The sequence below is a fragment of the Ipomoea triloba genome, chromosome 14 (assembly GCF_003576645.1).
Source record: "Ipomoea triloba cultivar NCNSP0323 chromosome 14, ASM357664v1".
NCBI lineage: Eukaryota > Viridiplantae > Streptophyta > Magnoliopsida > Solanales > Convolvulaceae > Ipomoea > Ipomoea triloba.
The window spans coordinates 8,851,913-8,868,545 of NC_044929.1; the positions used below are offsets into that span (position 1 = coordinate 8,851,913).

Here is a 16,633-nt window from a genome sequence, read left to right on the forward strand (position 1 = left end):
GGCAGTCCGGGCGAGATTCGAATGCGTTGCTTGGGCAGCTTGACAGACGGCCTCGTGGCCGACTGCGAGGAAAATTCATGAAGCCCACCACACAGTCTCACTCGATGACCACTCATAGTCAGTCCAGGTTCCTCCATCAGTTTTAAATGTTCAGGTTTGCTCTATGGATCCCACTTGTTACACTCAAGCATTTAAATATCCAAAACGACGCGAGGCTATGAACCAAGAATTTAATGCTCTTCTGCAGAATCAAACATAGTCCCTTGTTCCCTCTCGAACAAATATGAATATTATTGGTTGTAAGTGGGTATTTCGCACTAAACGAAAGGCAGATGGTTCCATTGAGCGACACAAAGCAAGATTAGTAGCAAAAGGGTTCAATCAAGTGCATGGACATGATTTCTTTGATACATTTAGCCTAGTGGTTAAACCCATTACTGTCAGGTTGCTTCTTTCCTTAGCTTTATCCTCTAGTTAGGTTATTAGACGATTTGATGTCCATAATGCTTTTCTTAATGGGGATCTGTTTGAAACTGTGTATATGAAACAACTCCCTGGTTATATTGATGCTTAGTATCTTAATCATTTTTGCTTGCTTAAACACTCATTATATAAAAATTTAAGTTCGTGCAATGCACATGTAAATTGCTAGTTGTATATATATTGGAATGAGAAGTGACGAGACTTGACAAACACTCAAGTTCTGAAATTGCCCAACACCCAACTACATTTGTTATAGTGTAGTTTTACACCAACAATATCATTCTACTTTTCATTTTTTTAAAAAAAAAAAAAGAAAAAAAAGAAGACCTTGTGGTCTAGTGGCACCCGATTGAACCCCTACATGGGAGGGGGTGGGTTTGAATCTCAATGGAGACAGTATTGACTCTTTGTGCTTCATTTGGTTGAGAAAGTAATCTATGAACAGATACTGCATTGTAACAGAGTCAATAGCACTCAAAAAAAAAAAAAAAGAAGCATATCTGTGAGGGCTTATAGGGTAATTTACCTCTCTTGTATGATTTGTAAGCTATTACACAAAAGTATAATTACTTCAATACACATTCATTGAATAGTGACCATGGATTTTTCTCGTCATCTAAAATCATACTTTAAACTACTTAATGTCTAGTAAAAAAGTAACCTAATGGAGTAGTTCAAGTGGCAAGTGAGTTATCTTTGTGGGGAAGAATTCTGAGAGAACTCGGATTTGATTCCCACAAGTGATGATTCATTCGATCTTGAAAAAGTTTTCACTTTTAATTTCAATTATGAGTTCATTTCAGAAATGGTTCATTGGCTATTGATACTAATCAATTTTTATTCACAACTTTCAATTGGACTATAAAAAGTTCCTTGAGTATTGATATTTATCAATTTTCGTTCTCGACTTTTAATTTGACCATAAATGGACCATTAACTATTAATTTTGTTCCAAATTTAGTCTTTCAATTAAATATTCATTTAGTAAACATTAAATTTAAAGGTAATAATGTAAAAAATTGACTTGTTATTGAGAAGGGCAAATTGGGTTCACAAAAATTAATATATTGGTTTCATCATTAGTGAGAATATGAATAACTACAATTTTACATTATTACCTTTAAATTTAATATTTACTAAATTGATATTTAACTGGAGGACTAAATTTTGAACAAAATCAATAGTCAAAGGCCCAGTTATAGTCAAATTGAAAATCCAGAATGAAATTAAAATTGGTAAAGGTCAATAGTCAAACGATTATTAATGGAATAAACTCTTTAATAGATGACTATTTTGAAATATTCCCTTCTTAATTTTATGGTTTTTACCTCTTTACATGATAATATTTAATTTGTTTGTTTGTTTGCTTTTTTTTATTTATTTAATTAATAAGTATATTTATTTTTTAATGTTATAATTAGCTAATAAATATAAAAAAAATTATTATTACATGAAAAGATGAACATTGTGAGGTAAAATTATAAAGGAAAAATTAATATTTTTGGGAAAGAGGTTTTAGGAAAAGGGTTAAAGTTGGCTTGAGAAAGAGGTTTCAGGAAAATCTTATTGAGGTATGTTGAAAGGAACTGCCAACAATGGGAGGTTAGTGTGCGCTATGTGGTCCATCAACATAATATATAAGAGACAGCAGATCATCTTGTGAAGGCATCTCATTTAGGTGCTCGAGCTTTTGTAGTGATAATGGTAGCTTACCTTTTTATGGTCTATTATTAGCTAGTTAGGATTATGTTCTCCGTACACGAAAGAAAGTGTTTATACTATATAACTTAAACTCTTGTGCGCGTGCGTGCGTGTGTGTATATATATATATATATATATATATATATATTAATATTAGTATAAACATACTTTCCATTCTAATGTGAGATCTAAACCATCTCATATCTCATTTTTCTAAATTTAGGGTGCGTTTAGAAATTAGAAAAATGATTTCTGAAAAATGAGTTATTTTTCAGAAAATATTTTCATTTCAAGTGTGGTGGTGTGGTGGTGCTTGTGGTAGTGGTAGTGGTGTGGTGGAAGTGGTGGTGGCGATGGTGGCAGTGTGGTGGTGGCAGGGTGGTGGTGGTGGTGTGGTGGTGGTAGTGGTGGTGTGAGAATTGAAAAATGACTTTTCCCAAAAAAGAGTGGAAGCCATTTTCTAAGCAGAAAATGAGGTTATTTTCCATTAACTAAGCACTCGATCATTTTTCTTTGACTTACATTTTTCACTCTTTGCCAAACAATGAAAACCCGAAATAGAAATATCTTTTTTCGGATTTTCAAATTCACCCTAAACTTTAAATGAGTCTACTTTGATAATCAATTTTGCATTAACTCATTATCCGTTTTTAGCGTACAAATTCTAATCTTTGTCTCACTTCGAAGAACTCAAATATACTTTGATTCGATTTAAATCAAAAGTAGACCCCACATACCACAAAATAAATACTTAAAACGCGATTTTTGCTACAATTTTCAACACTCTACACTAGCATGCAAGCATTGGGTTGGTAACTATATATGAACAAACAATATAATAATAGTAGTGTGAGGTGAGAAATTAGTTTATTAAATTGTTAAATATTGGTATTGGTTGTTTGGCACACTGTCTAATTATGTAACATCATTTTTCCAACATTATAACATGTAACAGCCCGTTGTGTTTGAGACTTGGATATGACAACTTACCTGTTCCCATTTTGTGAAAATAAGTAGTTAGTCCCACTTACGTGTAACCAGTAACCAACTATATATATATATATATGGATCTCAACCATTCAAATATCTAAGATATTTAATTCATATTTAATCAAGATTCATAATCCCTTATCTAATATGTTCAATCCAATTATTTGAGGAATTTATAATTTAAATAAAAATAATAAATATTGACTTGAATTTTATGAGGATATTCATGATATTAATTAATAGATAAATGATTAAATATTTGTAGGTTTAGGCTCTCTTTATTTATGCAATATTCTCCCACTTTAAAAATGAGCCTTATTTTCACATTATCAAATTTGTAATTTCTTCATTATTTTCTCTACATTCATCTAATACTTTCTCACTTTCAAAATGATCCCGTTTTCACATCACATCATAATATAATAACACAATAATAATAAAATAAATAAATAAAATAAAATAAAGTACAAAAAGGTTGTTGCATGCTCTCATATGACAACTTGTTTTATACTTTGCAAGCTTGCAATACACATAAGCAACTAATAATAATAAGAAAAAATATTTTTCACATAATATGCCACATCACTTTGCAAGCCCCATCCTTTTAGAGATTAAGTCGGTTATATATTCTATATATATATATATTTATTTATTTCATTTTCAAGACATTTGAGTAAGAAAGATAAATGATAGTAATATTTAGTTAGGAAATCACTTAATCCACAAATACATAATGAATGGAAGATTTTTTTTTTTTAAATGTGGAGAATTCTTTTTTATTAATTGGGTGACGAGAGAAAAGAATGTGTACTGAGTAAACTCTACTCATGTGTAATTGGCCGCAAATCACACATGAGAATAAACCGCATTAAGATTTTATACGACAAGCTAAACCTATAGAATTCTTTATATCATAGTGTATAGTAAATCTAAGATTAAAAAAAAAAAACGCTCTACTTAAAATATATAACCACAGAAAAAATTTTATCAATTCATATTATTTTAAAATTAGCTAATTATGCGTCATATTAATATTTAATAAAAGCTTTTATTAATCAAACTTTATCCATATAATAAAGTTGTGTCGGAATCTTCACACATTAGTGACAATACACAATAGGAATAGAAGGGAAGGAGAAAAAGCATCTTTCTCGCTTCTACACAGTGAAATGGAGCGTCATTGCTTCCGCTACGTCGTCGTATTATTTGCGATTCTGATCTCCGTTGATAATCTCCGCCACGCAGCCGGCGGCAGAGAGCTCCGGCCGTCGGACCACGGCCTGGCGTACCAGGAGTCCTCGAAGCCGGCCAAAAAGCAGGACGTGTTGGACATGCTCTCGTTCTTCGGGAGAACGCCGCCGCCGCCGCTGGAGCTGCCGGAGGGGAAGAACGTGACGGGCGCGTGGTGGAGCGACACGGTAGAAGCGTCGCCGTCGCGTGACGGTGAGAGGAAGCATCATCTAATGAAGGAGGTGCTGTTGGTGGCCAGCTTGGTGTGCGGCGTCACCGGCGCCGGTTTGCTCGCCGCTGCCGCGTTTCTCGTTGCTTCCCGTCGCCGGGATCGGAGAAGAGAGACGTCGATCTCGATGTCGACGTTAGCACCTAACGTCGTCGTTCACAAATAAACGGGATCGGAGAGTTATTCACAGTCCATGTTTAGAGTACAGTGAATATATATAATTTTAGTTTATCCAAACAGTGCTTTATTTTCGTTCAACTTCAAATCAATCTTTGGATATACTTCCTCTAGGCATCTAGTAAAAATTGTACGAATTTATGAGATTATATTTTGGGGGAATAACGCATTGATTAAATTGTATACTTTTTGTATTATTGTCATTAATAAAAATATATAATGTATAAATAATGTAAAGGAAGTTGTATGAGGCTATCCTTATCCTTATCCTTATAATACTCCATCACTTTTAAAAATAGATCTCACTTCCGCCTCAACACATTTGCAATTTATTCACTATTTTACTTACAACTCTGCACTATTTTCTCACTTTCAAAAGTGACCTAACTATATGGCTGCCACATGCACTTAGCATAATAAAATAATTTTAAAAATAAATAAAGTACAAAGAGACTGCCACATGTACTTAGCAAGCTTGCTATACACCTAAGCATTTAAAAAAATTCACTTTGACATGTATATCTCATCTTGCAAAGGCTATCCTTTCAAGGATAAGGATAACCTGAGTGATCTGAGTTCACCTTTTTTGGTGCCTGACAAGTGATGCATGATGACTGTATGGGTATCCTCAGCTCAAGAAGAGAACTACTACAAAGCACCAATAACTTCATGTTTGGGTTGACGCCCTCCACCTCATCCAAAATATAAGTGGTAAGGAATATTCTCTGGGTATATCTACCTATACGTATTGCATACCTTCTCAGTATCAACTATCAAGTTAAGTTACCCTGAGGAACTGTTCGCGACCATGACCGACCTTAAGACTAACTGACTCAACCTAAGTGTGAAGATTGAGCAAATGCTTAACTAGCAATAGTTTTCTCCCTACCTAGAAGGATCTACACTAACTTATTTAAGTCGGGACGGCTGATCCGACCAAGTTCACTTGGAGAATAAACTTAGATTCTTGACCCTGATCCGGCCGCAGTGGTTTAGTGGCAAGTCAGGAACATCGTGACACGTGAGTGTCACTGCACCGCCACCAAGCTCACTTTTGCATGCATAACACGTGTCAGTTAGGCCGAGCGCCTGACATGTATTTCTTCTCATCCCTTATGAATAGCGCATTAAATACTGAAAGAAGAGGACTTTTGCGATCTTCACCTACCACATCATAGCTTGAGACTCTTTGACCTCACGTTATTACCGGAGCTCAAAAACTTAAACCAACAAACAGAATATGAAAGGATCCATCTATGATAGGGACTTGTACGTATTTGAAGATACGATTATATATGCTATGAGATTAAAGTATGCAAGACAATATATAACTATATAAGTTTGAGTGACATTAGGGTGATTTTATAAATGAAGAAGCTAAGCACATAATTCAGTTACAAGCATATGGGATAATAAGAAGCTTCTACTCAAGTTGAGAAATATACTAAGATCCTTAGTTTAGAAGTACATCCTCTTAATAAAGAGGAGGTTGGATTTTATAGTGAAAAGGAGTAGCACATGTTGAGATCTCTCTAACACAGGTGATATGGCATTTGGGTAATGGTTAGTTAGGTTGATTGTGATATGTGCGGCTTCGAATGAATTAGGCTAATGTGCCTAATTGGATAGACATTCTGAAAGCCAAAACCCTAATTGGGAAGATTGCCTTCCCGACTTGGGAGTTTGGGAACTGCACATATTAGGTCATATAGGACTGATAAGTACAATATACGCTATGTAAATCTCCATCAAGTGCGTTTATTGATTGGAGAAATAAATTTAAAAAAAAAATAAAAAAAAATAAATTTATTTATACATTTCTTCAAACTATAAAATGTAATGGTAATGTGAAAAATTAAAACAGTGAAAAATTAAAATAGACACAATTTAAATATCTCTAAAACACTACTTAGTTATACATTTTTATCTAATGTGATGGTAATGCTACATAATTATTATTTTCAAATCATTAATCAAATATTATGTCACTACACACCTTAGCTAAATTCTTATGGAACACAAGAATCGATCGAGGTGGTACCCTTTGATACAGCTGATTCAACAACTAAAATGCATATATAATGCTATAAACATTATAAAAGTTCTCATTTGTAACCACAACTTTTATCATATCTTTATTTCGATATTTCGATTTAACGGTGATTTATTATTTTTAATCAGCACAATAAATATTAAAATTGGTTGAATTTGGTCCCCAACATTTAGTTCGAAAACTAAATGTAACACATTTTCAATAGTTAGATTCTAAATCTAATTGATTTTAAACTCGTGAATCACTAGTGTAAAAAAAAAAGCAATAAAAAAGAAGTAAATCAAAATATAAATAAAATTTGACCACACTATTTTTTTAAGTACTACTAATGCTGTTAGAGTGTAGTATCTACTCATAGCTATTTTCTCAACCTACTGAAGCACAAAGAGTCAATAATTGACTCCATTGAGGCTCGAACCCACTCCCATCATCCATATAGGAATGTTAACCGGGACACCGGGTGCCACTAGACCATAAGGTCTTTGGCAATGACCCAACTATTTAGTCTCACGCATTTTTAATAGTTAGACAATACGCCACATCGATTTTAAACTAGAGAATTGAATCAAAAGTGTAAAAAAAATCATTTTAAATATAAATTAAATTTTTAAATAAGTGAGATTTCATATTCTACGTAAACAAATATGCATCATGGTCGTACATTCTCTACTAGTTAGGTACTCTGTGATATAATATAATAAGTAGCTATATAGGCATGATGTAGGATAAGAATAATCATTCCTACAATTGTTTTTTTTTTAATATATAAAATAAACAATTATTTTGTTACAAAGTTGGTATTTGCTAGCAGCTTCCCACAACCTCTATGCTCCAGCCAACTATTTGCCTCATTAAAGTAACCTATATAATTTTGCGTAGGCCCACCGTAGACTTCTTCTTCTAAACATTATGAGTTATGACCACTTTTTCACAAATAAAGCGTTTAAGACCTATATAATTTCGTGGGCCCAAAAGTCATCTAAACCTTACATCGAGCACAAATTATATCGTGAACTATGATCTACCAAGTGTATTGTGAATATAAGATACATTTTTATTATATTAAAAGTATATTATTTTTGTACTGAAGGTGTATTATTTCATAATATATATAAAATAATGTATTTTCAATACTTAAATATTATACTCTAAAATAATGTAATTTTAATATATTAAAAATGTACTTTTTATTTATGTTTCACACATGGTCCACACAACGGCAAATTATTTTGTGGACCATGGTCCACATAGCTGTGTGAACCATGAATATAAGGTACATTTTTATTATGTTAAAAGTACATTATTTTTGTACTCAAGGTATATTATTTCATAGTATATATAAAATAATGTACTTTTAATACTTAAATAATGTACTCTAAAATAATGTACTTTATGTACAAAAATAATGTACTTTTAGTATATTGAAAATGTACTTTTTATTTATGGTTCACACAGCTGTGTGGATTTGGTCCATGCAATAATGATTGCCACAAAGATGTGTGGACTATGGTCCATGCAATAATGACATGGCAGGGCAATTTATATCGTGTACCATGATGCACAATTCATTATGCACCCCATACCAAAACGACGTCGTTTTGGTCATTTTAATTAATGTTTGTTTTTTTGGAAATCACATTTCCAGTTTCGTTCGTTCTGTGTATTTGTGTTAATATTCTGTGTATTCTTTGAAAACATTCTGTGTATTGCAGATTACGATTCTGTGTATTCATGTTGGTACTTAAACATAGGTTGTGACATGTTTTGTGTATTCGAATGTTAGGAGGACGATTTCTGTGTAGTTGTATCAATATTCTGTGTATTCCTTCAAGTCATTCTGTGTATTTTAGACAAGGATTCTGTGTATTCATGTTAGTGGTACTTAAATACAGGGGTGATGTGTTTGTGTATTTGGTGTTTCCATATTCTGTGTATCTTTTGAAGGCATTATGTGCATTGTAGACTACAATTTTGTGTATTCATGTTAGGGGTGCTTAAACATAGGTTGTGACGTGTTTTGTGTATTCGAATGTTAGGAGGATGATTTCTGTGTAATTGTGTCAATATTCTGTGTATTCACTCAAATCATTATGTGTATTCTAGACAAGGATTCTGTGTATTCTAGACAATGAATTTCATGAAGTCATTCGCGTCCGCGTCCACTAACATCAAAACGACGTCGTTTCGGACCAGGGTCCACAGTGTGGACCTTGGTCCACGATATAACGATTGACATGGCAGACAGTGGGCTAATGGCAAATTATACCGTGCACCACGGTGAACGTAGCAATGTGCACCACGTACGTAAACGGCGTCGTTTTGAGCATTGTAAATTAACCGTCCATTTTTTTGGAAATCACGTTTCCCTTTCGCCCGATCTCTGTATTTATGTTAATATTTTGTGTATTCCAGACAATCATTCTGTGTATTATAGGCAACCGTTCTGTGTATTCTAGGCAACCGTTCTGTGTATTCATGTTAGTAACACATGTTGTGATGTGTTTGTGCATTTGAATGTTTAGGAGGATGAGTTCTGTGTATTTTGTGTCAATATTCTGTGTATTCATGTTATTAACACAGGTTGTGATGTGTTTGTGCATTCGAATGTTAGGAGGATGAGTTCTGTGTATTTTGTGTCAATATTCTGTGTATTCTGGGCAAACATTCTGTGTATTCTAGATAATGATTATGTGTATTATAGATAATGAATTCCCTAGAGTCATTCGCGTCCGCGTCGACTAACATCTGTGTATTTTCTGTCAATATTCTGTGTATTCTGGGCAAACATTCTATGTATTATAGGCAAACGTTATGTGTATTCTAGATAATGATTATGTGTATTATATATATGAATTTCCTGGAGTCATTCGCGTCCGCGTCCACTAACATCAAAACGACGTCGTTTACGTATGTGGTGCACATTGCTATGTGCACCGTGGTGTAGGGTATAACGATTGGTGGGCTAATGTATTGGGCCATTGGGACCTAGATTTGTTACTTTGTAATTATTTATTTCTTTGTAACCCAAATAATTTGTTTTAAAGTATTGGGCCCTATTAACTTTTTTTGAAAACCAACAAATAGTTGTATATTAAATCAAAGCTGCAATAGCGTCACGAGGGATAGAATCCCAAAACAAAAAACCAGTCTGAGAGTAGGCCAAAGAGGCAAGGGAATGAGCCCCTAGATTAGCAGCTCTAGGGACCAAACTAATAGAACAATTAGTAAAAGACGACATGATAGCCCTTGAGGATTCAATAGAAAAAGCAACATAAGAAAACAGCTCGTTGTGAATCGTTGTAAGCAAACGGTGAAGACTTGCACAATCGGTGTGGAGTGCAACATGGTCAAAGCCACGGTTCTTAAGCCAAGAGAGGACTTCTTTGCATGCCATTGATTCCGCCATGAGAGGTGATAGACAGCCATGTAACGGGCCATTGAATGCTGCAAGAAAATCGCCATTGGCCGAAAGAAGAACCGCTCCAATAGTCGCCCTCCTCGTATCCTCCATGTACCCTGCGTCGAAGTAGCATCTATAACCTGCTGCTGGACTCAGAGCTTGAGGTTGCAGTGCTGGCGGGCTGACGGTCGGCGACAAGGAAGTTGGCTGTTGGTTCTGATCGTGATGGATAGAGCACCACGCCATCGCTACAGCATACGCCGAACGCCATACTGACTTCGGTAAGGGCAGGCAATTCTTCCAGACAGCCGAGTTGTGAGCCAACCAGATGTGGTAAAGAGTGGCTACTGCAAGAACAAGATCCTCAGCCGTGAGCATAGACAAAATATTAGAGAACCAATCTGTAAAATTATTCTCCCCCAAGGTTGGTATGGAAATAGTAGCCTCATGCCAAACTAACTTTGAAAAATCACGCAAGACAAGGGAGTGCATTGTGTTTTCATGAGTTAGACCACACATTGGGCATGATGGGTGAACACCTACCCTCTTTAAAATGATATTAGTAGTGGTGGGAAGGACATCAGTAAGAGCTCTCCAAAGAAAAGCCTTCCATTTGGGAGGTGATTTAATCTTCCAAAGAGGTATCCATTTATCAAAAGCTCTGGGGTCAATAGCAAACTCGCCACAAATGCGCCTATAACCCTGCTTAACAGTATAACACCCTCGTGGGTCTCCATGCCAATACCAAGAGTCTTCATAGTTAGGGCTAATGGGGATTGTCAAAATGCGTTCCACATCATGTGGTAGAAAGAAATCCTGCAATATAGCCTGGTCCCACGAATTAGTAGCCGGGTCAATAAGACCAGAAACCAAGGAGCCATTAAACCCTTGGGGCATCACAAACTGAATCAATGGGTCAGGATCATTAGGGAGCCATGGATGCCCCCAAATTAAAGTTATCTACCATTCCCAATCCTCCTTCGTATACCAGAACAGATTAACTCATGAGCCGCCATAATGCTCCGCCAGCAGAAACTGGGACAACCACCTAAAGTAGCATCAATAAAAGAAGTTCGAGGATAGTACCTGGCCTTATAGATTCTTGCAACCAGTGACTAGGGTTTAGTCAAAAAACGCCAAGCCTGTTTTCCCAGCATTGCCATATTAAATGCTCTCAAATCTTTAAAACCCAAGCCACCATACTTCTTAGGAATACATAACCGATCCCAGGCCTTCCAATGAATTTGCGAATCACCTCCAGAACCCCACCAATACCGATTCATAACTCTCTCAATAGACAGGCAGACTGACTGAGGTAGGAGGAAGACACTCATAGTAAAAGTTGGCATAGATTGTGCCACACTTTTCAGTAATTCCTCCTGACCAGCCTGTGAGATCAACTTCTTATTCCAGGAACCCACCCTCTACTTTATTTTATCTTCAACATACGAAAAAACCGCTTTCTTATTCCTTCCAACAAATGCTGGCAAGCCTAGATACTTCCCGAAATTGGGAGCTTGAGTCACACCCAGCACAACCACAACTCCTTCCCTATCATTTCTGCTCGTATTTCTGCTGAAACACACACTTGACTTGTTAAAATTGACAGCCTGCCCTGACATGGCCTCATACTCCTCTAGGCACTGCTTGATAGCACCCGCCTCGTGCACATTAGCCTTAAATAATAAAAGGCTATCATCTGCAAAAAACAAATGCGAAATTGACGGGGCACCTCTAGCAACTCTGCAACCATGAAACAAACCCCGCCGTTCAGCCTGCTGTAGCAACAATGAGAGGCCCTCTGCACAAATAATGAACAAATATGGGGAGAGAGGATCTCCCTGTCTGATGCCCCGAGTGGGGATGACTTGACCTATATCCTCACCATTCACCAGAAAGTTGTAAGAAACTGTGGTGACACATAGCATTATCAAGTTTACCCACTCAGTTGCAAAACCCAGAGCTAATAGCATTCCTCGCAGAAAAGGCCATTCCATACGATCATACGCCTTTGCCATATCAAGCTTTAGTGCACCCCAGCCAACCACCCCACTCTGTTTTCTATTCAAAAAATGACCAACCTTTGCAGCAATTAAGATATTATCTGTAATAAGTCTGTCAGGTATGAAGGCACTTTGTGATTCGGAGATAATATCCCCTAAGAAAGGCTTCATCCTATTTGCAATCATTTTAGCCATAATCTTGTAGACTACATTACACAGGGCAATAGGCCGAAGATCAGACACCTTTTCCGGGTTGGTTTTCTTAGGGATAAGCACAACATTCGTATCATTCAGACCACTCGGAAAGGAACAATCATTGAGACAATTAATCACAAATGTTGAGACATCTCCACCAACTATCTCCCAAAACTGCTGAAAGAACCCCGGATTCATCCCATCTGGGCCTAGAGCCTTATCCGGAAACATAGAGAATAGGGCAGTCTTAACTTCCTCCGCCTCGAAAGGGCGAAGGAGGACTTCATTCTGATTATGGGTTACACGAGGGGAGACAGATGCAGTAAACGAACTCCCAGGGTCTAAGTTATTAGAAAAGAAGATACTCTCAAAATAACTTAATACAATAGATTTTAAACCATCATCTTCCACCCACTCATCATGCTCATTTTTTAATCTAGATAAAGTATTCTTCTTTTTTCGAGCAGAAGCATACCTGTGAAAGAATCTCGTATTGGCATCGGCTCCCTTCAACCAGTGCTGCTTAGCCCTCTGTCTCCAAAAAGCATCCTCCTGAGCCTCCAGACGACAAAGCTTAGTCTCAAGGCGATGAAACTCCGCAAGGGAGGTGGGATCCCTGAGATCCCTCAAGCGCTACTGCTCCTTCCGCAAGAACTTTATTCGTTCACCAAACCGGTGGAAACGGTCTCCACCCCATCTAGTCAACTTGTCACCGCAATAGCGTAAGCAACCTAGCAATCTGCCACTCCTGGCCTCATGCCAAGCCACCTCAACCTGCTCCCTGCACCCCTCATCTAGAAGCCAAGCCATTTCAAATTTAAAACGCCGCCGTGGCTCTCTATGTCTCACCCGATCAGTCTTGACACTCAAAAAGAGAGCGGAGGGGTCAGACGATCTAGTAAGAAGATTAGTCACACATGCATCTGGGATGCAGTTACACCACTCGGCTCCTACAAGCACCTTGTCAAGCCTCTCCTCCATCCAATCTGCAGTTCCTTTGCCACGTTCCCAGGTGAAACGATAGCCGTGCATGGGCAACTGAAATAAGCGACAATCGTCAACAGCATCCCCGAACCCCCGTAAGAGAGCATTAGGGTGTGGGTTGTCGCCACGCTTCTCGTGCTGGAACAAAAGGTCATTAAAATCACCAAGTACCACCCAAGGTAGAGTGGACTTAGTAGCTAACGATCTTAACAAGTCCCAGGAATCACTTCTTCGGCTCCGCTCTGGAAATCCGTAAAAGCCTGTCATACGCCATACACCTAAGCCTGTAAGAGTCACCTCCACGTCAACATGATTTTTTGAGTAACTTATGAGTCTGGCTGTATTGTTCTTCCTCCAAAGTAACGCTAAACCACCACTCAAACTGACACCCTCTACATAAAACAAGCCTTCAAAACCAAGTTTTAATCTCAAACGCTCAGCATGGATCCTCCTCACCTTGGTTTCCATGAGGAAGACAAAATCGGGCTTCTTACTAGACACAAGGTCTATTATCTCACGAACTGTTTGTGGATTGCCCAAGCCACGACAGTTCTAACTCAACGTACTCATGATGATGGGCGGGCTTGGAGACCAGAACCCGCCTACTGCAAGTTTTTTGGGACATCGATCATGGTCACATCACCACCCGCACCACCACTTCTCCTACTGCTGCCATTAGAGCCCTCACGTCGCCGCTTCGAGACCTCAACCACAGCCGGTTCCGCCTGTTGCGCACGAACATGATTCACAACCGGTTCTACCTCCGGCATACTGTCCAAAGGATTCGGACCCTTCGCCGGCACCAGCCAACGCTCACCGACTGGACGCGGCCCACTGCTGCCTCCCGCCCATAGCGTAGCATCATACGGATAGAGCTCGACCGGAATCGCTGCTTCCCTAGCCTTGAGACAAAATTTATGCGAATGCCCTAAAAGACCACAAAAGAAGCAGAAGTTATGCAGCCTCTCGTATTTAAATGTAACCCAACAGGTCGACTTGTCCCGTTTCATTAACCTCATTCGCCGCTTGATCGGCTTGTCCACCGGGAGGGAGACCCGAACACGGTAAAAAGTTTTCCAAGGAGCCCCTGCATACCGATCGTCGAGCTTAACAAAAGTACCGATATGGTTACCAATCTGCTCAAGCACCATCCCCGTCGTGTAACCCATGGGCAAGTCGTGCAATTGAACCCACATGTCCAAGGAGTCCAACGCGACGGATGCCGGCAACGCACCATCACGTACCTGACGGCAGACAAGCGATGCATTCTCAAACGACCAAGGTCCCTCATTCAGAACATGCAGCATATCAGACTCGTGGTAGAACACAAACAGGAATAGCCCCGGCTGAACCTTCGAAACTTGTACACCCTTCACCGGCTACCAAACCGAGGTCATAACCTGGCGCATGTACTCAAGCTTGACAAGTTTAGTCGTTAAGAACCGGCCGACCACCGCCCAAGTCTGCCCGTTCACCACTGCGACAGTATCATCGTCAATACCAACAGGTTCGAAAGCAGCGTCCTCGTCCTCGAGGACCATATCCGCCCAACGCGTAGTTAGAGCCGCTACACCCGTGGCCGTAGGTTCCGTTGTCATGTTACCGCAAAAGCAGAGAGAAAGCCGGCGATCACCGGAAGGAAACAAAGAAGCGAACGTGAAAACCTAGCAAACCCTAGGAGAAGAACAAAACCCTAGACGTTGCTAGAGAGAAAAAATGATTAGAGACTATGGCCCTATTAACTTAATATTATTTTCTTTCCATATTTCTCCTACATTTATCTAATTTTATGGAGGAACCGGTCCATTAAAAACCATCATTGTCAATAGCCAATAAGACAAAACCAAAAATCCATTATTAAGGAGGCAAATTATATTGTGAATCATTGTCTACAGGGAAGAATTTCGGGATAATTCGGGTTCGATCCCACAAGCGATGATTCTTCCTGAATTAGTGTGCCTCCCGGAGTGAGCGCGGGTATACCCGGACGGCCGGACCGTTAACGGGCGGAGAAAGACCCGGTGAATGTACCATTTTTTTGTCTACATTGCAATATGGATCACATATAAATGTTTATTTTTAATATACTTAAGATTCATTTTTAATATATTAAAAGTTCATTTTTAGGGTGTTAGGAGCGTTGTTGCGTCAACCTCTCGGGATAAAATGGATGAATGATACTATAGTTCAAGCACTCAAACTATAATACTCTAAGAAACTATTTACGAAGCAAGTAAGTGATTAGTTTTTTTCTCTCTCTCTCACGTTGTCTTGTGGAGAGTCTTTTCCTTCCCTTGCTTTAGGGTTTTGTTTTTTCTCGTCGTTTTCTCTCTGGGTCTTTTGATTGCTGTTTTGCGATGGAGAAAGGTGGTCCTTCTGGGCTTGCTGAGGCCTATGAGGCTTTGTCGATTGGTAATGATGATGCTGATGGAGTGATTGTTGAGTTTGATGAAACTGAACAACTGGCATATGATTTTCGGTATGCGGCGGTTGGGAGGGTTACTACATATAAGTCTATCAATTGTCCATTTTTCGTGACGTTATGGCATCTGCTTGGCGCCCTGCTAGGGGTGTGCATGTGCGTGATCTTGGGAACAATCGGTTCTTATTTACTTTTCTTCATGAGCGAGATATTAGCAGAATTTTGAATGATGGTCCGTGGACATTTGAGCAAAATCTTGTGGTCTTGCGTCGGTTAGGGAATGCTGATGATCCTATGACATTACCTTTGGATCATGCGTCTTTTTGGGTGCAGGTTCACAATTTGCTTCCTGGGTTTATGTCAGAGAGGGTTGCCCGGATTACAGGCAACTATGTGGGAGAATTTGAGGCTGTAGATCAAAGAAACTTTGATGGGGTTTGGAAATCGTTTATGCGCATTCGTGTTCGTTTACTGGTCACGAATCCACTGAAGAAACACATGAAGTTGAAGAAGGCGGGTGGTGAGTGGTTCTCTGGGCTGATCTGAAATATGAGAGGCTTCCGTCCTTTTGTTTTCTTTGTGGTGTTATTGGCCATGCAGATAAGTTCTGCCCTATTGCACTTGAAGATCTTTGTGAGGGTGGAGAGAGACCGTTTGGTTCATGGCTGAGGGTAGGAGGGAGACGGGGAGCTACGGCGGCTGTTAACAGGTGGCTTGTTCTGGATCCTTCTCCGGCGACTGCAAAGGGGGGGGGGGGTTTCCGGTG

The 16,633-nt window shown here is 38.7% G+C and overlaps 3 protein-coding genes across 3 annotated transcripts; 1 reads left to right on the forward strand and 2 right to left on the reverse strand.

The window, feature by feature from the left end:
- The first annotated feature begins 4,265 nt into the window (after nt 1–4,265).
- On the forward strand, nt 4,266–5,047 carry LOC116004928. Its single transcript, XM_031245129.1, has one exon. It carries the CDS (start codon nt 4,344–4,346, stop codon nt 4,797–4,799), a length of 456 nt encoding a protein of 151 aa, XP_031100989.1. The 5' UTR covers nt 4,266–4,343; the 3' UTR covers nt 4,800–5,047.
- Nucleotides 5,048–9,954: 4,907 nt separating this feature from the next.
- LOC116003905 lies at nt 9,955–11,160 on the reverse strand. The gene has a single exon (XM_031243846.1). It carries the CDS (start codon nt 11,158–11,160, stop codon nt 9,955–9,957), a length of 1,206 nt encoding a protein of 401 aa, XP_031099706.1.
- Nucleotides 11,161–14,047: 2,887 nt separating this feature from the next.
- Nucleotides 14,048–14,986, reverse strand: LOC116003906. Its single transcript, XM_031243847.1, has 2 exons — nt 14,846–14,986; nt 14,048–14,689 (listed from the first exon to the last, which is right to left on the reverse strand). The coding sequence occupies exons 1-2, from the start codon at nt 14,984–14,986 to the stop codon at nt 14,048–14,050; spliced, it is 783 nt and encodes a 260-aa protein (XP_031099707.1).
- Nucleotides 14,987–16,633: the final 1,647 nt, after the last annotated feature.